The sequence below is a fragment of the Eubalaena glacialis genome, chromosome 9 (genome assembly GCF_028564815.1).
Source record: "Eubalaena glacialis isolate mEubGla1 chromosome 9, mEubGla1.1.hap2.+ XY, whole genome shotgun sequence".
NCBI classification, from domain to species: Eukaryota; Metazoa; Chordata; class Mammalia; order Artiodactyla; family Balaenidae; genus Eubalaena; species Eubalaena glacialis.
This window is the reverse complement of record NC_083724.1, coordinates 120,051,332-120,077,610: the sequence shown is the minus strand read 5'-3', so window position 1 is coordinate 120,077,610 and position 26,279 is coordinate 120,051,332. Positions and strand designations below refer to the sequence as shown.

The following is a 26,279-nucleotide window of genomic DNA, read 5'->3' as shown; positions in this document are numbered from 1 at the left end:
ACCCTGGATACTCTTCAGTATTTCTAGTAATAATGAGAAGCAGTCATCTGGACCACAACTTGGCCAATCCAATGGCTGACTTTGAGAGTGAATTCAATTTCCTTTGGAGCAGCTTAGGTGCTAGAATAACTAAGTATAATTTAATCAGTTCAAGCACTATCAGAAACAGGCTGATTTTCCTTAGAGTAAAAATCAGATCAGCACCCTCATTATTCTTGCCCAGAGTATTACAGTCTCTAATCTTTTTCTCGTTCGTTTCTGCTGTCTTCGGTGCATCATTTGCCCGGATGCCAGGGGAATATGTAAACGTGATCCTGTCTTCCTCATCATTAACAATATGTTAAATACTTCACGTTGACTGCAGGCTAGTATCCAGATTTCTTAGAATTACTTCAAGATCGTACATGATCTGTTCTCAACATACAGACTCATCTATAAAGACTTCCCTCATTCTTTCAGACAAGGTTAACCAGACTTCCTTTGGGCTTTTCATTGCCTGTGTGCCATCTATTACGTCACTTGTCTCATTTGAGTCTAATTATTTTATATATTTGTCCACCGGTCTGTGAATCCTTAAGGGAAGAAACCGTAATTTATTCATCTATGTATCATAAGTGTCTCTCACTTTCTCTCATGCAGTTCCCATCTCTCCTAGTTCCCTAGCTCCTTCCACAGAGGACTTGACAGGTAAAACAGTAACTGTTAAAGTAACAACAATAACAGCAACAGTAATAATGATAGTATTTACCAAACCCTTGCTATTATCAGCTGTAATACTGTACTGAGCGCTTTGTATGGATTATCTAATTTAATTCTTACTACACATTATGAAGAAGGTATAATTTTTTGCTTCTTAATTGCTCCACATGAGAAAACTAGCCTTATAGAAGTTAAATAATTTGCCCGTTGTCACACAGGTAGTAAGTGGCAAAGCCATCATTTAAACCTCGATAGTCTAATGTATAAAGTGTGATTTTTCAATATTTCAGGAATAATTATAAGCACAAAATATGAGTTTTCAGAGTGGTCTAATTGAAAAAATTAATTACAGACATCTATGTAAAGAAGGTAACTTTACTACTAATAGTCTACTAATTAGATTAAGGCTATTTTTAATGTAATTTGTGTACATAATTTTATGTGTACACACTGTACATATAAAAATAGTCCTGATAGCTGTATTTCATAGGCATAGAGTAGACTCTGAACAGAGTATCAGTGATAATTAAAAAGTTGAAAGAAAGAGTAAAATGTACCTGTGACAGATTTTTAAAATTATTTAAAAATATCTCCAGGTGTAACAAACTGCAAGTTTCATAACACTACAGAAATAATTGTGTTTCTTAGGGAATTTTGACCATCACTCTGTATTCAAGGGACAGTTCTTGCCAAGTGTAGTATAATTTATACACCTATGTCTAAGATTGTGTTCCCTTAAAGCAGACTCTGAGACAGATTTGTCTGCAATAGTTTTAAAGAGGTAATCACAGAGTGAACCTGGGGAAGTAGGGTGAAGAAGTAAGACAGGGAAGAGAAAGCAGCCAGTAAAAGGTGCCTGGCCTGATGCTTATCCCTGTGGGCAACTGAGGCTCCATCTCACTGGAAAACCCTGCGAGATGTTATAGAAAACACCTCAGATATGTCTCACTATAGGACTGCTTATTCCCCAACTTCATTGCTTGATACTTGCTCTAGGAGCATTGATTTTTTGTTTTTCTTAACATCTTTATTGGAGTATAATTGCTTTACAATGGTGTGTTAGTTTCCGCTGTATAATGAAGTGAATCAGCTATACATATACATATATCCCCATATCTCCTCCCTCTTGCGTCTCCCTCCCATTCTCCCTATCCCACCCCTCTAGATGGTCACAAAGCACCGAGCTGATCTCCCTGTGCTATGCGGCTGCTTCCCACTAGCTATATATTTTACATTTGGTAGTGTATATATGTCCATGCCACTCTCTCACTTCGTCCCAGCTTACCCTTCCCCCTCCCCATGTCCTCAAGTCCATTTTCTACATCTGCGTCTTTATTCCTGTCCTGCCCCTAGGTTCTTCAGAACCACTTTTTTTTTTTTTTTGATTCCATATATACGTGTTAGCATACGGTATTTGTTTTTCTCTTTCTGACTGACTTCACTCTGTATGACAGACTCTACATCCATCCACCTCACTACAAATAACTCAATTTTGTTTCTTTTTATGGCAGAGTAATATTCCATTGTATATCTGTGCCACATCTTCTTTATCCATTCATCTGTTGATGGACACTTAGGTTGCTTCTATGTCCTGGCTATTGTAAATAGAGCTGCAAAGAACATTGTGGTACATGACTCTTTTTGAATTATGGTTTTCTCAGGGTATATGCCCAGTAGTGGGATTGCTGGGTCATATGGTAGGTCCATTTTTAGTTTTTTAAGGAACCTCCATACTGCTCTTCATAGTGGCTGTATCAATTAACATTCCCACCAACAGTGCAAAAAGGTTCCCTTTTCTCCACACCCTCTCCAGCATTTATTGTTTCTAGATTTTTTGATGGTGGTCATTTTGACTAGTGTGAGGTGATGACTCATTGTAGTTTTGATTTGCATTTCCCTAATGATTAGTGATGTTGAGCATCCTTCATGTGTTTGTTGGGAATCTGTATATCTTCTTTGGAGAAATGTCTCTTTAGGTCTTCTGCCCATTTTTGGATTGGGTTGTTTGATTTTTTGATATTGAGCTGCATGAGCTGCTTATAACTTTTGGAGATTAATCCTTTGTCAGTTGCTTCGTTTGCAAATATATTCTCCCATTCTGAGGTTTTCTTTTCGTCTTGTTTATGGTTTCCTTTGCTGTGCAAAAGCTTTTAAGTTTCATTAGGTCCCATTTGTTTATGTTTGTTTTTATTTCCATTTGTCTAGGAGGTGGGTCAAAAAGGATCTTGCTGTGATGTATGTCATAGAGTGTTCTGCCTATGCTTTCCTCTAAGAGTTTGGTAGTGTCTGGCCTTACATTTAAGTCTTTAATCCATTTTGAGTTTATTTTTGTGTATGGTGTTAGGGAGTGTTCTAATTTCATTCTGATACACGCTGTCCAGTATTCCCAGCACCACTTATTGAAGAGGCTGTCTTTTCTCCATTGTATATCCCTGCCTCCTTTATCAAAAATAAGGGGACCATATGTGCGTGGGTTTATCTCTGGGCTTTCTATCCTGTTCCATTGATCTGTATTTCTGTTTTTGTGCCAGTACCATACTGTCTTGATTACTGTGGCTTTGTTGTATAGTCTGAAGTCCGGGAGCCTGATTCCTCCAGCTCCGTTTTTCTTTCTCAAGATCGCTTTGGCTTTTCGGGGTCTTTTGTGTTTCCATACAAATTGTGAAATTTTTTGTTCTAGTTCTGTGAAAAATGCCAGTGGTAGTTTGATAGGGATTGCATTGAATCTGTAGATTGCTTTGGGTAGTAGAGTCATTTTCACAATGTTGATTCTTCCAATCCAAGAACATAGTATGTTTCTCCATCTGTTTGTATCATCTTTAATTTCTTTCATCAGTGTATTATAGTTTTCTGCATACAGGTCTTTTGTCTCCTTAGGTAGGTTTATTCCTAGGTATTTTATTCTTTTTGTTGCAATGGTAAATGGGAGTGTTTCCTTAATTTCTCTGTCAGATTTTTTATCATTAGTGTATAGGAATGCAAGAGATTTCTGTGCATTAATTTTGTATCCTGCTACTTTACCAAATTCATTGATTAGCTCTAGTAGTTTTCTGGTACCATCTTTAGGATTCTCTCTCTGTGGTACCATGTCATCTGCAAACAGGGACAGCTTTACTTCTTCTTTTCCGATTTGGATTCTTTTTATTTCTTTTTCTTCTCTGATTGCTGTGGCCAAAACTTCCAAAGCTATGTTGAATAATACTGTTGAAAGTGGGCAGCCTTGTGTTGTTCCTGATCTTAGAGGAAATGGTTTCAGTTTTTAACCATTGAGAATGATGTTGCCTGTGAGTTTGTCATATATGGCCTTTATTATGTTGAGGTAAGTTCCCTCTACGCCTGCTTTCTGGAGGGTTTTTATCATAAATGAGTGTTGAATTTTGTCAAAAGCTTTCTCTGCATCTATTGAGATGATCATATGGTTTTTCTCCTTCAATTTGTTAATATGGTGTATTGCATTGATTGATTTGCGTATGTTGAAGAATCCTGGCATTCCTGGGCTAAACCCCACTTGATCATGGTGTATGATCCTTTTAATGTGCTGTTGGATTCTGTTTGCTGGTATTTTGTTGAGGATTCTGGCATCTATGTTCATCAGTGATATTGGCCTGTAGTTTTCTTTCTTTGTGACATCTTTGTCTGGTTTTGGTATCAGGGTGACGGTGGCCTCGTAGAATGAGTTTGGGAGTGTTCCTCCCTCTGCTATATTTTGGAAGAGTTTGAGAAGGATAGGTGTTAGCTCTTCTCTAAATGTTTGATAGAATTCGCCTGTGAAGCCATCTGGTCCTGGGCTTTTGTTTGTTGGAAGATTTTAAATCATAGTCTCAATTTCAGTGCTTGTGATTGGTCTGTTCATATTTTCTATTTCTTCCTGGTTCAGTCTCAGAAGGTTGTGCTTTTCTAAGAATTTTTCCATTTCTTCCATGTTGTCCATTTTATTGGCATATAGTTGCTTGTAGTAATCTCTCATGATCCTTTGTATTTCTGCAGTATCAGTTGTTACTTCTCCTTTTTCATTTCTAATTCTATTGATTTGAGTCTTCTCCCTTTTTTTCTTGATGGGTCTGGCTAATGGTGTATCAATTTTGTTTATCTTCTCAAAGAACCAGCTTTAAGTTTTATTGATCTTTGCTGCATTTCCTTCATTTCTTTTTCATTTATTTCTGATCTGATCTTTATGATTTCTTTTCTTCTGCTAACTTTGGGGTTTTTTTGTTCTTCTTTCTATAATTGCTTTAGGTATAAGGTTCGGTTGTTTATTTGAGGAGTTTCTTGTTTCTTGAGGTAGGATTGTCTTGCTATAAACTTCCCTCATAGAACTGCTTTTGCTGTATCCCATAGGTTTTAGGTCATCATATTTTCATTGTCATTTCTTTCTAGTTATTTTTTGATTTCCTCTTGATTTCTTCACTGGTCTCTTGGTTATTTAGTAGTGTATTATTTAGCCTCCATGTGTTTGTATTTTTTACAGATTTTTCCTGTAATTGATATCTAGTCTCATTGTGTTGTGGTCGGAAAAGATACTTGATACAATTTCAGTTTTCTTAAATTTACCAAAGCTTGATTTGTGACCCAAGATATGATCTATCCTGGAGAATGTTCCACGAGCACTTGAGAAGAAAGTGTATTCTGTTGTTTTTGGATGGAATGTCCTATAAATATCAATTAAGTCCATCTTGTTTAATGTGTCATTTAAAGCTTGTGTTTCCTTATTTATTTTCATTTTGGATGATCTGTCCATTGGTGAAAGTGGGGTGTTAAAGTCCCCTACTATGATTGTGTTCCTGTCGATTTCCTCTTTTATGGCCATTAGCATTTGCCTTATGTATTGAGGTGCTCCTGTGTTGGGTGCATAAATATTTACAATTGTTATATCTTCTTCTTGGATTGATCCCTTGATCATTATGTAGTGTCCTTCTTTGTCTCTTCTAACATTCTTTATTTTAAAGTCTATTTTGTCTGATATGAGAATTGCTACACCAGCTTTCTTTTGATTTCCATTTGCATGGGATATCTTTTCCCATCCCCTCACTTTCAGTCTGTATGTGTCCCTAGGTCTGAAGTGGGTCTCTTGTAGACAGCATATATACGGGTCTTGTTTTTGTATCCATTCAGCCAGTCTATGTCTTTTGGTTGGAGCATTTAATCCATTTACATTTAAGGTAGTTATCAATATGTATGTTCCTATTACCATTTTCTTAATTGTTTGGGGTATATTATTGTAGGTCTTTTCCTTCTCTTGTGTTTCCTGCCTAGAGAAGTTCCTTTAGCATTTGTCGTAAAGCTGGTTTGGTGGTGCCGAATTGTCTTACCTTTTGCTTGCCTGTAAAGATTTTGATTTCTCCGTCGAATCTGAATGAGATCCTTGCTGGGTAGAGTAATCTTGGTTGTAGGTTTTTCCCTTTCATCACTTCAAATATGTCCTGTCACTCCCTTCTGGCTTGCACAGTTTCTGCTGAAAGATCAGCTGTTAACCTTATGGGGTTTCCCTTGTATATTATTTGTTTTTTTTTTCCTTGCTGCTTTTAATATTTTTTCTTTGTATTTAATTTTTGATAGTTTGATTAATATGTGTCTTGGCGTGTTTCTCCTTGGATTTATCCTGTATGGGACTCTCTGTGCTTCCTGTACTTGATTAACTATTTCCTTTCCCATATTAGGGAAGTTTTCAACTATAATCTCTTCAAATATTTTCTCAGTCCCTTTCTTTTTCTCTTCTCTTTCTGGGACCCCTATAATTCGAATGTTGGTGTGATTAATGTTGTCCTAGAAGTCTCTGCGACTGTCCTCAATTCTTTTCATTCTTTTTTCTTTATTCTGGTCTGCAGTAGTTATTTCCACTATTTTATCTTCCAGGTCACTTATCCGTTCTTCTGCCTCAGTTATTCTGCTATTGATTCCTTCTAGAGAATTTTTAATTTCATTTATTGTGTTGTTCATCATTGTTTGTTTGCTCTTTAGTTCTTCTAGGCCCTTGTTAAACGTTTCTTGTATTCTCTCCATTCTATTTCCAAGATTTTGGATCACCTTTGCTATCATTACTCTGAATTCTTTTTCAGGTAGACTGCCTATTTCCTCTTCATTTGTTTGGTTTGGTGGGTTTTTACCTTGCTCCTTCATTTGCTGTGTGTTTGTCTTCTTGTTTTTGTTAACTTACTGTGTTTGGGGTCTCCTTTTCACAGGCTTCAGGTTCGTAGTTCCTTTTGTTTTTGGTGTCTGCCCCCAGTTAGTAAGGTTTGTTCAGTGGGTTGTGTAGGCTTCTTGGTGGAGGGGACTGGTTCCTGTGTGCTGGTGGATAAGGCTGGATGTTGTCTTTCTGGTGGGCAGGACTGCATCCGGTGGTGTGTTTTGGGGTGTCTGTGACCTTATTATGATTTTAGGCAGCCTCTCTGTTAATGGGTGGGGTTGTGTTCCTGTCTTGCTAGTTGTTTGGCATAGGGTGTCCAGCACTGGAGCTTGCTGGTTGTTGAGTGGAGCTGGGTCTTAGCGTTGAAACGGAGATCTCTGGGAGACCTTTCGCTGTTTGATATTACATGGAGCCAGGAGTTGTCTGTTGGACCAGTGTCCTGAAGTCGGCTCTCCCACCTCAGAGGCACAGGCCTGACACCTGGCTGGAGCACCAAGACACTTTCAGCCTCACAGCTCAGAAGAAAAGGGAGAAGAAAAGAAAGAAAGAAAGAAAAAAACAAAGTAAAATAAAGTTATTAAAATACAAAAAAATTAAAAATGAAGAAAAAATAAAGCACAATTAAAGAAAGAAAGAGAGAAAGAAGAGAGCTACCAAACCGACTAAGCAGATCCAGCAATGATAACAATCGCTAAAAATCAATACTAAAAAAAAAAAAAAAGTGGACAGACAGAACCCTAGGACGAATGGTAAGAGCAAAGCTATACAGGCAAATTCACACGAAGTCCACCGCCTCAATTTTGGGATGATTCGTCGTCTATTCATGTATTCCAGAGATGCAGGGTACATCAAGTTGATGGGGAGATTTAATCCGCTGCTCCTGAGGCTGCCTGGAGAGATTTCCCTTTCTCTTCTTTGTTCGCACAGCTCCCGGGGTTCAGCTTTGCACTTGGATCCGCCTCTGCATGTAGGTCGCCTGAGGGCGTCTGTTCCCGCCCAGACAGAACGGGGTTAAAGGAGCAGCTGATTCGGGGGCTCTGGCTCACTCAGGCCGGGGGGAGGGAGCGGTACGGAGGAGGCGGGGCGAGCCTGCGGCGGCAGAAGCCGGCGTGACGTTGCAGCAGCCTGAGGCGCGCCGTGCGCTCTCCCGGGGAAGTTGTCCCCGGATCACGGGACCCTGGCCGTGGCGGGCTGCACAGGCTCCCGGGAGGGGCGGTGTGGAGAGTGACCTGTGCTCGCCCACAGGCTGTTTGGTGGCGGCAGCAGCAGCCTTAGCGTCTCATGCCTGTCTCTGGGGTCCGCACTGATAGCCGTGGCTCAGACCCGTCTCTGGAGCTCGTTTAGGCAGCGCTCTGAATCCCCTCTCCTCGTGCACCCTGGAACAATGGTCTCTTGCCTCTTAGGCAGGTCCAGACTTTTTCCCGGACTCCCTCCCGGCTAGCTGTGGCGCACTAGCCCCTTCAGGCTGTGTTCACGCCGCCAACCCCAGTCCTCTCCCTGCGATCCGACTGAAGCCCGAGCCTCAGCTCCCAGCCCCGCCCGCCCCGGCGGCTGAGCAGACAAGCCTCTCGGGCTGGTGAGTGCTGGTCGGCACCGCTCCTCTGTGCGGGAATCTCTCCGCTTTGCCCTCCGCACCAATGTGTCTGCGCTCTCCTCCGTGGCTCCGAAGCTTCCCCCCTCCGCCACCCGCAGTCTCCGCCCGCGAAGGGGCTTCCTAGTGTGTGGAAACCTTTCCTCCTTCACAGCTCCCTTGCCGAGGTGCAGGTCCTGTCCCTATTCTTTTGTTTCTGTTGTTTCTTTTTTCTTTTGCCCTCCCCAGGTACGTGGGGAGTTTCTTGCCTTTTGGGAGGTCTGAGGTCTTCTGCCAGCATTCAGTAGGTGTTCTGTAGGAGTTGTTCCACATGTAGATGTATTTCTGATGTATTTGTGGGGTGGAGGGTGATCTCCACGTCTCACTCCTCTGCCATCTTGAAGCTAGGGACATTCATTTGCCCCAGAACTTTTGGTCTGCGGTTTTTCAGAGATGAGAGAGTGCATTCAGTTGGCTATCTTCTGGTACTTATCAGAGGATCCTCTTGGCAAGTGTTGGGATGGTGATGCTGTGGAGATAGTGGCAGTGCCTTGGCATCAGTGCTGGAGCCTATCACTGTTCCTCCCATAAATCAGATCTTTTTCTGAGCTACACACATATACACAAAGATGGATAGATAGATAGGTAGATAGATATACACACATAGGTACATACATAGACAGATAGTTGTGTATATCATATATACGATTGCTCTGTTACCGAACTCAGGTTCGGCTGCTTGTTGCTCAAAAGCCAATCATTGGAGAGGCAAGTGTCAGTAGAGGGGAAAGGTGCTTTAATCAGAAAAGCCAGCAATCTGGGGAGAAGGTGGACTTGTGTCCAGAGACCAGTTCTGAAGATTCTACTCAGCCATGACTGTTTTTACAGGAGAAAAGGGGGAAGAATCTCAGGGAATCGTCAAGGCAGGAGGTTGGGTTCTGCATCATTCTCCATTGCATGCAGACTGGCTGACTCTCTCTTCACATGTCATCTTGCCTGCATGATCTGCCAGCAGGATTGCTAAGGGGATTGTTAGAGGCAGAAGCCCGTGATTCTTTAACTACTTCATTCCTCATTCTTCTTTTTATCTAGGAAAAGAATCACCAGGTTAGACAAGGCATGGTGTGCATTCAGGAGAGTGTTGTCAGGAGTTGGTTTCAATTGCTTAGTGATCTCATTCCTATAATTAGATTCTTTCAAGGTTAGAGGGGAACAGAAATGGGCAAACAGGAAAGGAGCGAGAGAGCTGGTTTCATGTTCAACTAGGTATCATTTTGACACCTCAAACTTAATGTAGTCAAAATTGAACTCATGTTTGCCCTCAAGCCTTGCAACCCTCAAATGCCCCTTACACACTGTGCTCTGACGTAGGTCTGTAGTTCATAGATCAGTTGCCCATGTCCAAAACATGGGAGTCCTCCTTAACTGTTTCTCCCAGACAGTTACTAAGTCATATCAGTTCTTTTCCTAAATATATCTCGAACTGGTCTTTTGCAGGCCACTTTTAACTCTCACTTGCATTTCTGCAGCACTTTGCGAATTGGTTCAGGGGCCTCTCTCAAATGCTTGTATGGCACCCTGTTATACTTCTACATATTGATTCCCCTTTAAAATTTTAACTGTCTCTTTACCCTTCTGTATCTCCTATTGTACTGTAAACATCTTAAAGTTGGAGAGTAGGGTTTTTTCATTCTTTTATCTCCACTTTGCCTCCTGGCTTAGAGAAAACCCTCAGCCAATCATTGGGACTTGAGAGCATGAATGAATAGAAGGATATTTTCACCTCCCCTGTGTGATAATACTTTTAGCTTACACAGAAATTGCTGAAAACATTTTTATGAGGGAAAGCCCTTTTTGCTTGATTAGTCTTGCATTCTCTTCTGTCTGCCTTTTTTTCTGAATGGATTGTAGATAGCTGTTAAACATCTCTTTAAAGCCCTAAGCCTATTGATTGCTTATCATGTATTACTCTGAATGCAATTCTTATTTAATTAATAAGCAAGCGATATGTACAGTGTCTCCTCTTAATGTTTAAAAAATAATTTGCCTTCTTGGGGATATCAGTTACATTCCCAGAGCATTGTTAGGTATGGTGTTTTGTGTTATCCTGAGTATTGATACAGGAAAGCATATTTGTCTTGGGCTCTTGTTTTTGTTGAGAAGGATGGATGGCTCTACATAATTATGATGAGATGTGCTGAATTAATTTAGCACTCTTTTCCAGATTTGTGCATTAGATGTGAAAGCATCCATCTCACTACCCTCTCTTGGAAATCACTGACAGATCTGTTTCATATATTGCTTTTTAAAATTATTTTATGTTATCCTACAAGGAACTTCATGTTTTTTTTCTAGTATTTTCATGCCCATTTCATGGTATCCTTTTGATGGTCTTTTCCAATGCTTTTCATTGTACTTGAAAACCTCTAAATCTCTTGTTTGATAAATATTGTTACAAATTTTAAAATTTAGATTAAATAATTGATAATAAAAGGACAAGGTAAAAAAGAAATGCCTATGTTTTATATTTAAATTATTTGTCTAAATTATTTCATTTTATTTTATCTTCCAGGATAGTTAAATATTTTTGCTTTAATTACATTATATTCTATTATCTGAAGCTACAAGGCAAGATCTCTTTGTTTTATATCCACAGTGATATTTAAGATATCCTATTGAGATCATAGTAAAATGAAGTGTTGAGATAACTGACTAAAAAACCATATTTTAAGTAATGTTTTGAATATGCTGGTACATTTCTATACATCTTGGTAGAATCTATGCATACTTCAAATTCACACTATAATATCTGGACTAAACAGTAGCCAGTGTCTTGGCAAAAGATGAAATAATAGATGTTACTGTATTTAAACAGAAACCGCGTTTCTTTCCAGATTTCCACTCTCTTTTTGTTTGTTTGTTTGTTTGTTTGTTTGTTTTCATGTTATCCATGTCAGAAAAATCACTAAATTTGGTAATTGATTGAAATTTTATCCTATTTTAGTTTTGAAATAACTTAAAGATTTCACAAACTTAAATTAATTCATTATCTTTAATAAAGCTTGGGTAACTATGACCAGTGCTGAGCTAAGAATTAAATCAGATTTGAGACCAGTTTTCTGCCCTGATGTGGCTTATAAATGGCTTAAATAAATCACGAATATTGAAAGAATAGCCATGACATATACTAAATTGCTTTTAACTATGCCAAAATTTAAAACCTACTTCCTATTTGGCATCTCAGATTGTTTTACAGTGAAAGCAACGTGAGATTTCTCTGTATAGTTTTCATTAGGAATGTGATAGTGTCATGATTTGGATCTTAATGTAATCTTACCATGCAGTTGCATCAGTGTGTGATTATTTAAGATTAAATTTTCATTTATTTCACTTTAAGACTCTTTTCTCCCCTAGAGCCTTAAATACTACCCAGCTGTGGAAACAGACCACAACCAAAACTGATTAATTGGGCATAAATATTACAGAAGTTAAATTTCCAAACTTTCCCAGAAAGTTTAACATTAGCTGTGTGCTCAGTGGAAATGATGTTAATACATATAATTTATCCTTATTACTATTAGAGGACATATTAACAAGAGCACAACATTTCAGTGTACTTCTTACCTTGTTTTCGAGCCACTGGTATAAGAGAGGATAAATAATTATGTCATTAAGAGTGAGTGTGAAAGGAGATCATTAATGAATTCCAGGAATGGGTAGACTAACTATGATGATGTAGAAGCTTTGGTTGGGAAAGTTCTAGGCAAAGTCTAATTTTCACAGTTGTCTGATAACACAATGAGTCAATGGCAGTATAAGACATATTACAGTCTTGTATCTGACATAGCCTTTCCTTCCTCTATCATCTCCAGCTGTAAGCACAAGATGTACCTGGAAAGGCTACCAAACACCAGCATCATTATCCCATTCCATAACGAAGGCTGGACTTCACTCCTCCGGACCATCCACAGCATCATCAACCGAACCCCAGAAAGTCTGATTGCAGAAATCATCCTGGTCGATGACTTCAGTGATAGAGGTAAGATATTGTTAATAATATTTTATGTGATTCTCTTATCACCTACATAATCATTACGGGCTTTTAAAATAAGGCAGACGATCATTGTGATGGTTTCTTTCTAATTCTATCTCAAAGGAGATGATAAAGTTTTGTCTATGTTGTGATGCTGTGATTTCATAAAATGTTGACCAAATGCGAAAGGAATGGAATGAAAAGTTATTGGCATCATTTGGGGGCCTATAAGAAATTTGTATTACATTTCTGTTGTAAATTAGACAGGTATTGGCAGAATGCCTTAAATTCTACCTTCAGCTTCAGGACAAACATTGTAAAATATGTTATGTTAAGTACATATGAATGGTGAAATATTCCAGTAGAACCAGAAAATCTGTTCCCCGTTCTGAAAAGGATCTGCTCTGTTATTTACCAGTGTGATACGTTCTCCAGGCTGTGCTTGTGTTACTTCATAAATACTGGAAATTATAAGTAACACAAATAAATATTTTTACTTGGCAATATTAGCTATTTTATCATATCTGAACAATAACAACAGCAGAAAGGCCTGGAATGCGGTGTATTAGAAAATTTGACACAGTTTTACTCTTTTTTTTTTTTTTTTTTTTTTTTTTACTATTCTGATGAACACAATTTGGTTTAAAAGTCAGGGGAATAAGATTATAGAAAGTTTCTTGAGATTAGGACTTGATAAATCATATTCACTCTAAATAGGGGAAAGTAAAATTCTTCTTGGCTGGTGTGAGCGGAGAGGCGGAAACCTTTTCTAAAGATATTCATCTACCTTCTGTTTCATTGCATGAAGGAGCTCTGTTTAACTGTACTGTATGTGTGTAAGAAAGAGTGGCAGGAAACGAGTTTGCGTGTTATTCTTATGCCTTGAAGAGCATGCATCTTGAGATCCTATGGATTAATTGAAGTTTTGGAAATTTCATTTGCAACAAACATTTTCTTCATAATACTTAAAAATTCTGTAGAAGTAAAACTGATTGGTGTGTTAGCTTTGAGGTTCCTTTAGCATTTTTGTCTGCAATGATTCACTTCAAAAACTGATTCAGGGTTTGCCGATAATTCATATGTGTTGAAGTTCATAGGCCAAAAAAAAAGGTTGTCTATTGTTCTATTAAAATAGTAAACTACAAACTTGGTAATTTAGGTTGATTTCAAAGTAGTTTTTGCCTTGCATTGCTTATATAGTTGTGTGTTCAATAAGTATCTAAATCAGTATCTAATAAGTACCTAAATTAAATGTATTACTTAAAACTAATTTAAATAACACATTGATTTTTATTCTAATTAAGGCTACTTATTTCAAAGCAGTCATTACCACCTCAGGCTAAAAATAGGCATTTCATGTGTTAAAGCTAAAACTTTGTTTTTAAATAAAAGAATGAAAAAGGGAATAAAGATCTGGGGCCACACATCACCAAATAAATGGCATTTTTTGGTTGACTGGTACCAAGAGAAATAAGACAGTGTATCTGTGGACAATTTTCTACATAATTAACTTTGTCTTGGTAAACTATTTCCTACAGCAGAATTTTGACCTGGGGGTTATAAAGTAGGAAACACTTGGTAGCAGTAAATTGTGGTTTGTAGAGTTTTTTGCTGGATATTTCTCAAAGGTATTTTTCAGCTGAAAGTCTTTAAAGAGGGAGAAAATAGTGGCATATACTTTTGTCTTGAGTTTAAATCATTGTCATCTCTGTATAGTAGCGACTTTGATAGACTGTCCCTTCTGCTTAGAATGTTACCCAGGAAGGAAGTGTGTTCTGGATGGTCCATGTCATTGCTGTTAGTGACATGAAGCAACACGGAAAGGATTGGTTGGGAGAGTCATGGTGATTTTGACTTTCCTGAGGGACATTTTTAAGGATAATCATTATTTTAATGCTTTCGTAAATCTTTGCTTTAGTTACTCTTTTCCTGTGAACTATCAAGTTGAAAGTAGTATTTTATGATCATTAAACTTTCAAACGGGAAAGCTTTTTGAATATTGCTTTTCATTTTACTAGCCTGACAATAGTGTGAGACTAAACGTTGAAAGACACGTGATAAAAATACTTCCACAAATCCTTTAGAATATACCATAATTCTAAAGGTGCATGGCCTAAGAGAAGCCCTACTTTCAAATTTTTGTTTTAGATTACAGAATCTCTTCTGGTAAAATATTAGGGTTTAGGTGAACCTAAAAGCATCACCCCTGCTTTCTGAATTGTGAGAAATCTAGAAAATCAACATGGTGAACACGGGTTAGAATCCTGATACCAACTATGAGCTGTATGACTTTGGGTAAATTAACCTCGCAGTGTCTCAAATTCCTTATCAAAATGGGGATAAGTAACTCATTCGTTATCTAAGTACCTCCTCCCGGGAGGTTGTGATGAGGACCTCCTTTGACGGCTGAAGGAACTGTGCTCCGCAAGAGAGCAAGTGCTCTCAACTTCTGACCACTCCTCCCCAAATACTGTCCGGAAACACAACATCAATATTCTACATACTTCTGTGGGGAGATCCTCTCAATTTAGTGAAATCTTATTCACAAAATGGAATGAGTCAATCCTCTATCTGTCCATCCATCCATCCATCATCTACCTACCACCTACCACCTCGCCCCCACAACCCCGGTTGCAACAGAAGTTATTTAGAAGTCATGCCTTCATAGAAGGCATATGAAGACAAATTGTGATCATTTATAACATGTTGGAAAAATTAGGACTGCATTAACATTTTTAAAAAAAAAATCTCCAATTTTACTAATAAGCAGGTAGTTTATACAGGTACTGAAGAAAAATGAAATTTTAGAGTTTCAACGAAAGGAGGGGGTAAATAGAGCATGTCACCTCCCTAAATTATGTCAGTGACCTTAATGTTTATCAAAAATTCCTTTCAGGATTGTTTTTACTATTGTAAGAGAAGGAAGATATTTCCAGGCATCTCTTGTTTACAGGGCCTCTCAGACAAAGAAGTTTTCTCTGCTTTTTCATCAGATATGATGCATAGCCATGCTGTTAAAAGCTATTACACTTTATGCTTTTTTTTTCCCTTTTGGACAACCCAGAAATCAGAGTCTTTTCCACCAATTCTTTAAAAATCAAGTTAAGTAGGCTAGACAAATTTTAAAGTACAAGAAAATATAGAAGATTTTTTGGCCTCCTTCAGGAAATTATTTCTGAAATGTTACACTTCATATTTATTTTCAGAAATATATTCTAGTTCCAAGTCTGTTCAGTATGCATTTTAACACCTTTGCACTATAGCTCTTCTGAATATTCTCTAATGTCCTTTGGCTAAAGGCAATAAAATTTTGGCAAGACTTAATCAAACATTACTGCTTTATATTTTATGTCTTCCAGGTCAGTAGAATAGACACATGGAAAAAAAAAAAAAAAGAAGGAAAGCCAACATGTCAGCCATGTTAATAGCACAAGTGTAATATCGCTTGGAATTCGTAGTTCCAAAAAATGTAATCATTCTGTGATTGGTGAATTCTGTAGAATTGGTTTCATAGCAATAGAGAAAAAAATACTAAAGTATTTTTGAATTATAAAATCACTGCAAAGTGCTTTCTAAAAATCAGCTTGAATTTACCCAGTTGACCCAGTTATCAAAATGCTTTTAAAAAATGAACATCCCAGCACTTCTCAGTTTAGATATTCTTCCTGAAATGAGCTTGGTAAACAGAGTGTTGTTTTAGCCTCAGAACATAAGCCTACTGTCTATAAAAACAGGAAGGTGCAGGCCTACAGGTAAAATTTCAAAACCAACACCATGTTTTTGCTATCTGACATTTACCAAAGTTAGTGAATATACTTTTTTTTTTTTCCAGTAAGCTCTCAGAAATACATTTAACAACTTAACTTGAGGCTTCTAACAAGACTTCATGATGACTTTAAAGCAGGACTAATCCTGGGCTTATCTCCAAATTCCAGGCAACCTTCACGGCATCCACACGGAAAATGTTGAAACATGTGAACTAAGCTGGGGCTTAGCCTCAGAGACAGGGCAGATTTGAACCTGACAGTTCTCTAAAGTTTGTGTGCTTAGAGGAATTCGAGTTTAAACCGAGGGAAACTCACAGGAGAGTTGCCGATACACTTCCCTTAATGCAGGTGTGAGGGCACTATTGTGCCCCGGATGTGTGTGCACTTACGCACACACATGCACACTAACTCACTCTCGCCCCTGCTTGTTTCAAACTTCCTGGACAGGAAAAGCAGGGAGGTGAGTGGTAGAGTTTCACAAAGACCTATTATTCTCCATGTTCTAGTTAGAGGGAAAATCAGAAACTTAAAACTATCCTTCCCATCTAGCAAAATCAGCCACTTTAAAGAAATCCAGTTTACTCCTCCTCAGAGAGCACAGATCCTCGCTTCTCAAAGTGTGGTCCAGTGATCAACAAGAGCATCATCACATTGAGGCTTATCAGTCGTCATGGAGACTGATGGAGACTGTCAGGCTCCATCCAGATATATCAGAATCTTCACTTCAACAAAATCTCTGTGTAATTTTTATGCAAATCAAGGTTTCAGAATAATTGTCATGTGTCTCAGAATTGGGGTGGGAGCTTCAGTGAGTAATATAAATGCATAAATAGCTTAATTTCAAAAATCTCCTGTGTCTTATCCATATTATTTTGACATACATTTTTCTATTCTTATTATTTAGCATTTAATTGATATCGGATTTATAAATCTGCAAGGGGAAATTTGGGATGGGAATTTGATAGTATTACCTCTACATTATTTTATGTGACATCTGTGATAACATTTCCTTGATAAATGTTGGCATTTTCACAAGTTTGTAGACATTTACTATGCCTTCTCATGAACTCATTTTGTAGCATTTTATGTTGAATGTCAGGTTACTGCGGTTACTCCTCCCTTGCCAATTTTCCTTCTTTGTTATACAAATGTGCCTTCCAGTATTTTGTAGATCTAATTTGCTTTGAAATCATTTAATAATTTTCATGCCAAATTCAGAAATCATATGTATGTGTATACATACACACACACAATTTCTTTAAAGGTCCATATTACCATCAAAATCTTAGACTCTTCACATAGTTAAATGTGTTTATAAATCTTTAAAATACTGAGAGTATTTTAAGTCATTTCACAAGTGGTAATGATGAGTCTTGAATTCCAGGTTCTATTTTACTCAAATAGTCTCCAAGTATACCATTAAGGAAAGTTTCCATAACCAGACAAATCAGTTAGCACAAGTTTTACAACTATTCAAAGCTGGAAGGTATCATTGGTGTGAAAAGGTTGTAAAATAGATGAAGAATGGTAGTGCATTTCTATCTTAAATGATAAAATACTAACACTAAAGTGCATATAAAGATTCAGAGATGACAGTCAACAAAAATGCCTTTGTGCTGGTTTTCCGTCAGGCCACTAGACTGTAAGACAAGCCATTTTTATGTCTCAGATTTATTGAGCGCCGGTCACTCTAAGTGAATCTTGGAATTGTTTAGATTTATTATTCAGATTTCAAGTTGTAAGGATAATTGCATTTTAAAATCAAAATACAATATTAAATACTAATAAGTAACAGGAACTAAGAAAATATTATAAAATTCAACTGTACACTTTTCTATTTAGAGATTCATTATCACATGCTATAGAAGTGAAAGCTGATCGATTTCTGATGATAAATTTGCATATCATGCCGCATAAGGATGAAATGTACAGTTTTAATAAAACTGTTCTGTTTTAGCAATTACTTTTGTGTCTGCCGCCGAAGGGAGTCCAGGGCATAGAGTCGTAAATATGAACGTAGAACAGTGATATGTTCTCAAAGTCAGAGGAAAATAAGGAAGACAATTTATAAAGCGTACGTTCTGCAAGTTCCAAAACACAAAATCAACTCATAAAAATGTCTTTACGTATTTGTAAAATATGAGTCCTACTCATCAGTGGCAGAATATGCTTTGCATAGAAGCTGTCTCGGAAGGCAAAGCACTCCTGGGATTTCTCTCCCTCTTACTTTTAAACTAAAACTCCAGTCTCACGTGTTGTAAATGTCTGTGTAAACCAAGGACCGCATCTGACAAAATAACGCGTTATGTGTCCTTGCTGAGCCTGATATTTGCCATAATGTTTAGACCAGCATTTCGCTGTCTCCTTTTTCTTCTGTAGAGCAAATGTGAATAATCCCTCCAGTTTTCAGGATTGTTCCTGAGGGTTACACACAATCGCGAGGGTCACGATCCTCATGATTACCACTGGAATGCTTTCTTTATTCTGGTAGAAACAGCCTATTTTAAGTACATGCTTTTTTTGCAGATTAGGATCAAAGGTCTTGAGATACTGTAAAGGTATATGTTTTTCTCGATGAATTGTTTTATGAATTAGCCTCTGTAAGGCTGGCACTAGAAGGTCCAAAATTTTGGGCATTATATCCTCTGTCTTCTCAATAAAGTCCTAATGTATCAAATTTGATGAAATTTATTTGTTTCAGTTCAGTTTCAGTAAAATTTATATTTGCTTGAATAAAGATACATGTGCTGAAACTTCCACACAAATAGACATTTTTATGTGGTGTTAAAAACTGTTTTTAAAATATTCTAATGTAGAATTTGAGACTAGAGTGTTGGAATGGACCAGTTCTAGATGAATTTTGAACACAAAAATAAGTGTCTTGGAAAATATGTAATAGAATAAAGAGGCACACTTAAGTTCTGTTGTCTAGTTGGGCTGTAGTTAAGTATCATATATAATATTAAAGCATATTTCACAGTTGAAAAATTTTGTTACTGCTTTCTTTTTCTTTATCATTTAAAAAGTATTTTGTGTACTTGAATGAATGAGATAAATTTAAAATACTGTTAATTCCTGTGAGGTCTTTAAAAATTCCCGCACAGAAAATTTTGTCAATTTAGGGGTTGTAAGTACATATATTTCCTCTATTAGTTGCTTTTAAGTTTTTAAAAAATATTTTCATTTTGAAGAAATGATAAATCTCATCTAATTGTCATTGTTTTAACTAGCATTTTGCTATTTTACAGTTTTATTCTCTTTAAATATTAGCTTGAGGCATATGAAATTGTCATTTTTTGTAGAACATTAATGGCTGGCTGATAATTTCATATATTTCAACCTTAATAACCAACCATCTTAAAACCTCTCTCTGGATTGAATAATTATTTAGGGCTCATGTTTTAAATCAGTCCTTTTAAAGATAGGGAAGGGCAGCTCCCATCCTCAGGTGGTGGGTAAGCCAATCTGGCTTTCCAGTTGCTTTTTCTGGTTGAAAACTCCACATGGTTGAATTCATATGGCTTTGGCATAGAAAGGGATGCTTCTTTTCAAAGCAAAGCTGTTACAGCTCACTAATGTCACAAGGCATGACTTCCTCAAGAAAAATAAATTGTGCAATTCATTTTATGGCAGATTAAATCCCATTTATTTTCCTCGCAGACAGCTGTTTTGAGTAGGATTGTCACTCATATGAAACCATTTTGTGGATCTTGGGCTTCAGATCTTGGGTAGGCATGACTTCCTCTGATGAAATAAAAGGTTATGTTGTATGATTATTTCTCTTGTCAGCAAACCTCAGCTGGTGAGCTTTAATAATAAAATGTTTTGTATTTCAAACAATCCTTTTGGACGCCTAAAGATCCACCTACTCTTAATTTTTTAAAAAAATCACTGCATTGACACAACGAAAAAAAAACACAAATGTTTCCTCCTTTATCTTGAATTATAACACTTCCTTAGAAAATGATCAGTCTCTCATCAGTCAAGGTTTTTGATAAGCCGACAAGTTTTAAACATCAAATGCATCTTTATTGAGAAAACACATTTTAACAAAATTCTCCTAATACGAATTAAGTCTTTTATGTCAACTGAGGAACAATTCCACATTAGACTGGTAAGATCTTTGAGATGAAGGAAATTGCAGGTGACCTGGTACATTTGTAACCTTTTATAGATGAATAAATGGAGGCTCAGGGAGGTGACATCCTAGGTCACACACTAGGTCAACTTTATACGCTGAGATAAATGCTGGATTAACCTCAAATGGATGGTTTTTATGCTTAGGCATGCAGCGTTCCTCTCCTCTGTAGTTTTCTCAGACATCTAATTCTGAGAAACTAGAACCATTCTGATAAGTATCTTTAATTTGATAAAACTGTACTACAGTTACATAGACACTCTAGATAATTGAATCTAATTTATTACCCATTTTCTCGCCTTAGGAGCAGGATCGTAATAGAAACCATCATTTCACTGTGTACACACACATAGTAGAATGGAGAATTCATGAGAAAAATAATGACTTGAGCACACAAATTCCAGTGTCCAAATGGCCTTCTAGCCCTGCAGGGGGCCAATCAGGGCTTTCCTCCTGGAGAAAAGAGTGTTTCTAACATTCTGAAAGGCTCACAAAGTAATGAAATAGGTCATAAAACATAGTTAGACATGTTTCATGGGGCTTCCCAGGCTGATTCAAAGTAGAATTTATTGAGGTAAGTGAATGGATTTTAGGCTGTCCCCTTGTAGATCATCTGAGTCTGTCTTTACTCTGGATGTATTGTTCCAGATTTAGGCAGCCTCACTTCACAGAAACCAAGACACTTCTGAGATTGCCGGGGCCACTCTGGTGTAAAATGTCCCCAGAAAATGAGAGTCTTTCTGGGACAGAGCAGCTGGGCTGGGGGTGAAGAGGTAGGGGTGAATGGGCAAATATCTAACACTGGATACTCATTAGATACACATCGTTGATTTTCCCTTTTTTTTGTGTGTGTGTGGTCTTATCTACTAAAACTCTAAGTGGAATATATTTATGTTTACAAGCCACTTGGAAAACTAGTAGGTGCCTCATAGCTCAAAAAACACTGACCCCAACATTGTAGGGGGACAATGACAAAGGAAGCTTAATTTTACGTCTTGAATAAACTTAAGCTCCGTAACTTATAATTTTGAGTTTTGCACATTTCTGCAGGATAAATTAAGGCCACCTCCAACCTAATGGAGATACACTTAGGGTTTGAAGTAAAATTTAAGCAATTGATTTTTTTCAGGTTGGGTACATTTTTTTTTCCTTCTAGTTTTGCTCAGTTTAAACACTGCTTCTTAGAAAATAAAGGCTCTATGAAGAAAAGAAGATATTTGTTTATTTTATAGTACTGTTATAAAATTATGGACTCATGGAACAGATACAAATATAGCGAGCAGTTAACAGCCTATGTGTTAGAAACAGAGTCTTGAATCCAAGTCTCAGCTCTGCCACTTCAGGCCTGGGGACCTTAGAGAGGATTGATGTGACCCTAGATTTCAGAAACAAGAAGACACAATTTCACTATTTTTTTTCACTTTCAAAAAAAAAATCTCTCTAAACTGAAAGGTTAGGAAAAACACGTCGCTCACTATAGAGAGGAGATAGCAGGATAATCCGTGACCGCTTCAAATAAGTTCATGCTTGAAAGTCTAAACGATTGCCACGTGCTTGGAGAAATTACAAAATTTACCTTTTAACCGTGAATAATCTTCATGAAATGATGATGAAGGAAATAACTTCCCAAGACTGGAGTCAGATAAATATAGTGTCTGTATCTATAAAAAGGCACATTTCAGGTTCCAAAGTTCAGTGCACTTGTTTTTGATCTTTGGAAAATTTTTAAAGTAATTGCATCAGTGCTTTTTAAGTAATACTACTGGATAATAGTAATACTCATAGTAATACCCATAGTAGTATGAAGCACTAAGAGTCAGCACAAGTTTGTTAAATTTCAGTCAGACATCATCCCCAGGTGGGTATGACTTCCAAGCTCAGATTCTCTTAGACCTGGGGCTTCCTCCCCACCCCCAGGAGTGACCGTAATATAATATCTCCTGAGACCGAATGGACCAAACTGTCCCTTGGCTCCCAGGTGCGGCAGATGGCTTTCCTAGGCCACTCTTATAATCATCTGGGGTTACCCCAGATCGCATGGCACCAAGCAGCCTATGTGTGCGCTCACCTACTAAACCACTTTGTCACGCTTCTCTACGAAAAGGTGAAACATACACGAGTGGAGGTGTCTCCATGGAAATAGAAGCTGAGCTGAGCCCAAGATGCCCTAGTAAGATGACTCTTGGTTATACCGTAAGCTCCTGGGAATCCCTGGGACATATTTTTGCTGGCCGTAATCTTTGCATTTTCCTTTACCCTATACGTCAGTATGAAGCCCTGAAGAGACCCAAATGGCTTGGCAGTCCTGACAACTTACCTAAGACCATAGGCGACATGGTTGTCTTATAAATTCCCATAGGTCCCTCATTGCAAAACGATTTATGAATCAAAAGGAGAAGTCATTCTGATGGACAAAGATTGAGGGACGTATAAACCAGATCTTCATTTAAATATCTGTAGCTTCTAAGTAGCAGACAGTCGGCTTAATAGGAGATACTAAAAGCTATAAGCTCATCAGTGATGTATTCTTAAGGTGTATACTTTCTTCCTGCAGGAACACTTTCTCATAACTGGCAAGTGGTACTAATACATAAGGTACACTTTATGGTGACTATCTTGATTTTAGCCGAATGGTATCCTGGGAACTACATATTCATCTGCAGTGATATGACACATTTCAAAAGTATATAATATAGTTACTCAAAACTGTATAGTTAGTCAAAAAATCAAAGGAGCCAATGCCGATTCTTTTAATTTCTAGGGTGCAGATGACTTGCTCCTCGTAAATGAGCAGCTTTATTGCCAAGTCTAACAAGGCGACACTTACTAGGGATCAGGGAACTGATGACTGATTCCTAAAATTGAATCATCAAGTACAGGGGAATCACGAAGTAGACGCCACTTAGGAAAAGGATGGGACTAAAATCAAAATACTATTGCACTTGACTGTATAACCTATTTCAGAAGTGTCTATGATTGCACTGCTCTTGGTAAAAATTGTAAGATATTACTAGTTGGTAGAACTTGAAAGAGAATAGCAATGGATACTTTCAATTAAGATGCAGTTCCTTCATGTCAGACTGTCATCCCAAAGGCAAATCTATGTGTAATTATTCAGTTCAAATCCAGGTATCAAAGACTGAACTCTTCTGCAGGCCAGAGGCAATTACTTTCAAGCCCTGAATAGAAGTTTGCATTCAGTATCTTCAGCTTGTTTCCTAATTTTCTTCCTCTCTCTCTCCTTGTAATTGAAAGAAATGAACGTACTCTGTGGTTTCATGTTTTGACACCTGATGATTAAGGATAGTGTGTAAAATAATTCAGCAAATGAATGTCTCATGTCAAACATATGTTTCAAGTTTTAGGAATGCTGGCGACTTAATATCTCTAAAATGTGTTTTTAGCCTCTTTCAGAATTCAAAAGCGTTACCTATTTTGGTAATTTTAGGGAAAACTCTTAGTCTTTACTACAGACTAGTTAATATTTTATGGTAAATTCAAATCCCTTAGCATTGTAGGTTGAGAGCTTCTGATGATTCAGTATGGTGAAGGCTTTTCTGGTGAGAGATGTCAATTACAGGGCATCACTAGTAACAGATATAGCAAATGGTCTTTTCAAATTCCTTCAGCCACTGTCCCTTTTAGGATCAGGGAAGATCTGCAGGGGAGCTGAAATCTAAAGCGCCCAGTGAGAAAGCTGCCACAGTGCCTCACATGAATGCTGGGCTTCATCCCCCCTGGGGCTGAGGGATGCTAATGGATTAGGGTTCCATACTTGGCCTAAAAATTGAACCGATAAGCTTTTGCCAAGACAATGCATGGTGAGTAGTATCAGCATCTTCTATTCATTTAAATGTCTGAAAGTGTGGTTAATTCTCTTATATTATCAACAATGAGTCAGAAGGGGCAGACGATGGGGCAGCGCGTCTGAGGAAGGACCCTGGGCTGTGCTCCACTCTGATAACCAACTAGTCATATCAGCCAGTGCCGCCCCCTTCCCTCCTCTGCCACAAGAGTGGGCGGCTAAGTAGGTGATTTGGGCATCACTGTAGGTGTGAATCGTGGCTTTACCTTTACTGATGTTGTCACCATGAACAAGCTATTTATCTCACGTGTCCCATACATGTTGGGAAATTGGGTTTCTGCATATAAAGCAATTAGAACTTCGATGGGTACAAAGTAAACACTTATTAAATTTAGGCTATTATTGTTTTTGCTATAAAATGCTGGAATTGAACTAGATGACTTCTAAATCTATCTCAAAGAACTTTGAGTACAGAATTAGTATCTATGCTTTATAGGTTATTTAAAAAATATTAAACAAGTAATTGTTTCCTTTAAAACTGTACACATAGAATAGTTGCAACACAGTGGTGGGAAGATTCCCTAAACCTTGACAGAGGACAAACACACTGTCTTTAGGGACCTCTGGTATCCCTATGATTTCATCAAGAGGATTCTGAAGCTGTACAACTACCACTGAAAATTGTAATTCTGAGTATTGCAGAATCCAGTGAGCTCCATATATGAGAATTGAATAATTAATTGAATACTTTAAGTAAATAATTATTTTAAAATTTATTTTGATTAAATAATTTTACTTAGGGAAGAAAATACATTAGTTTAATTCAATCACGTACTAATAATTTAACGTCGGACCTCTCTGCTTCATTTGATATTGTTTGTATACCTCCTCTTTCTTATCTGGGGGTTGCTTTTACAATCATTCTTTCTCAGGGTTTTTCATGGATGTCCCTTGCTCAACTTTCTTCTTGAACATTGGTGGTCCTCATGGGTCTACTCACCACCCACAGCTCACAGCATTGTGTGCGCTAAGCTTGAGTGAACTGTTCCCACCTTCTGTACAAGTAAACTCTTCTCTTGCTTCTGATGCCAAAAGCTTGTCCTCTGTGCACTGGTCCCAAATTGACTCTCTGAGACAGGGTTCTGGATGAAGTAGAGAAGAAGAGCTTTATTGCTTTGCCAGGTAAAGGGGGATACAGTGGGCTTGTGCCCTCAAAACCTATACTCCCCAACCCGGGAGGATTTGATGAGGAGTTTTATAGCAATAGTTCAAGGGTGGAGTTGCTGATAAGATTAGGCTGTGTGCAGGGCCTGCACTCCTTTAATCTGGTCTCAGGTGGTCTGATGAGTTTCTGTGGTTCCTTTAATCTGGCCTCAGGTGGTCTTCTTGAAGAGCTTCTCTGGTTCCTTTAAACTGAAATGAAGAATGCTAACATCTTCCATTTGTTGGGGGTTTTAATTCTATAAAGAGCTTAAAGGAATCCAAATCGGAAAAGAAGTAATAAAGCTGTCACTGTATGCAGATGACATGGTACTATACATAGAGAATCCTAACGATGCTACCAGAAAACTACTAGAGCTAATCAATGAATTTAGTAAAGTAGCAGGATACAAAATTAATGCACAGAAATGTCTTGCATTCCGATACACTAATGATGAAAAATCTGAAAGAGATATTAAGGAAACACTCCCATTTACCATTGCAACAGAAAGAATAAAATACCTACGAATAAACCTACCTAAGGAGACAAAAGACCTGTATGCAGAAAACTATAAGACACTGATGAAAGAAATTAAAGATGATACAAATAGATAGAGAGATATACCATGTTCTTGGATTGGAAGCATCAACATCGTGAAAATGACTATACTACCCAAAGCAATCTACAGATTCAATGCAATCCCTATCAAACTACCAATGGCATTTTTCACAGAACTATAACAAAAAATTTCACAATTTGTATGGAAACACAAAAGACCCCAAATAACCAAAGCAATCTTGAAAAAGAAAAACAGAGCTGGAGGAATCAGGCTCCTGGACTTCAGACTATACTACAGAGCTACAGTAATCTAGACAGTGTGGTACTGGCACAAAAACAGAAATATCGATCAATGGAACAGGATAGAAAGACCAGAGATAAACC

At 37.7% G+C, this 26,279-nt stretch overlaps 1 protein-coding gene across 1 annotated transcript in view; it reads left to right on the top strand.

Annotated features, from left to right (window-relative positions):
- Window positions 1-26,279, top strand: part of GALNTL6 (polypeptide N-acetylgalactosaminyltransferase like 6) — a 1,192,984-nt gene that overhangs the window by 534,661 nt on the left and 632,044 nt on the right. Inside the window, exon 4 of the mRNA XM_061199500.1 lies at window positions 12,266-12,432. Coding sequence (XP_061055483.1) covers window positions 12,266-12,432 — 167 coding nt within the window. The remainder of the gene's footprint in view (window positions 1-12,265; window positions 12,433-26,279) is intronic.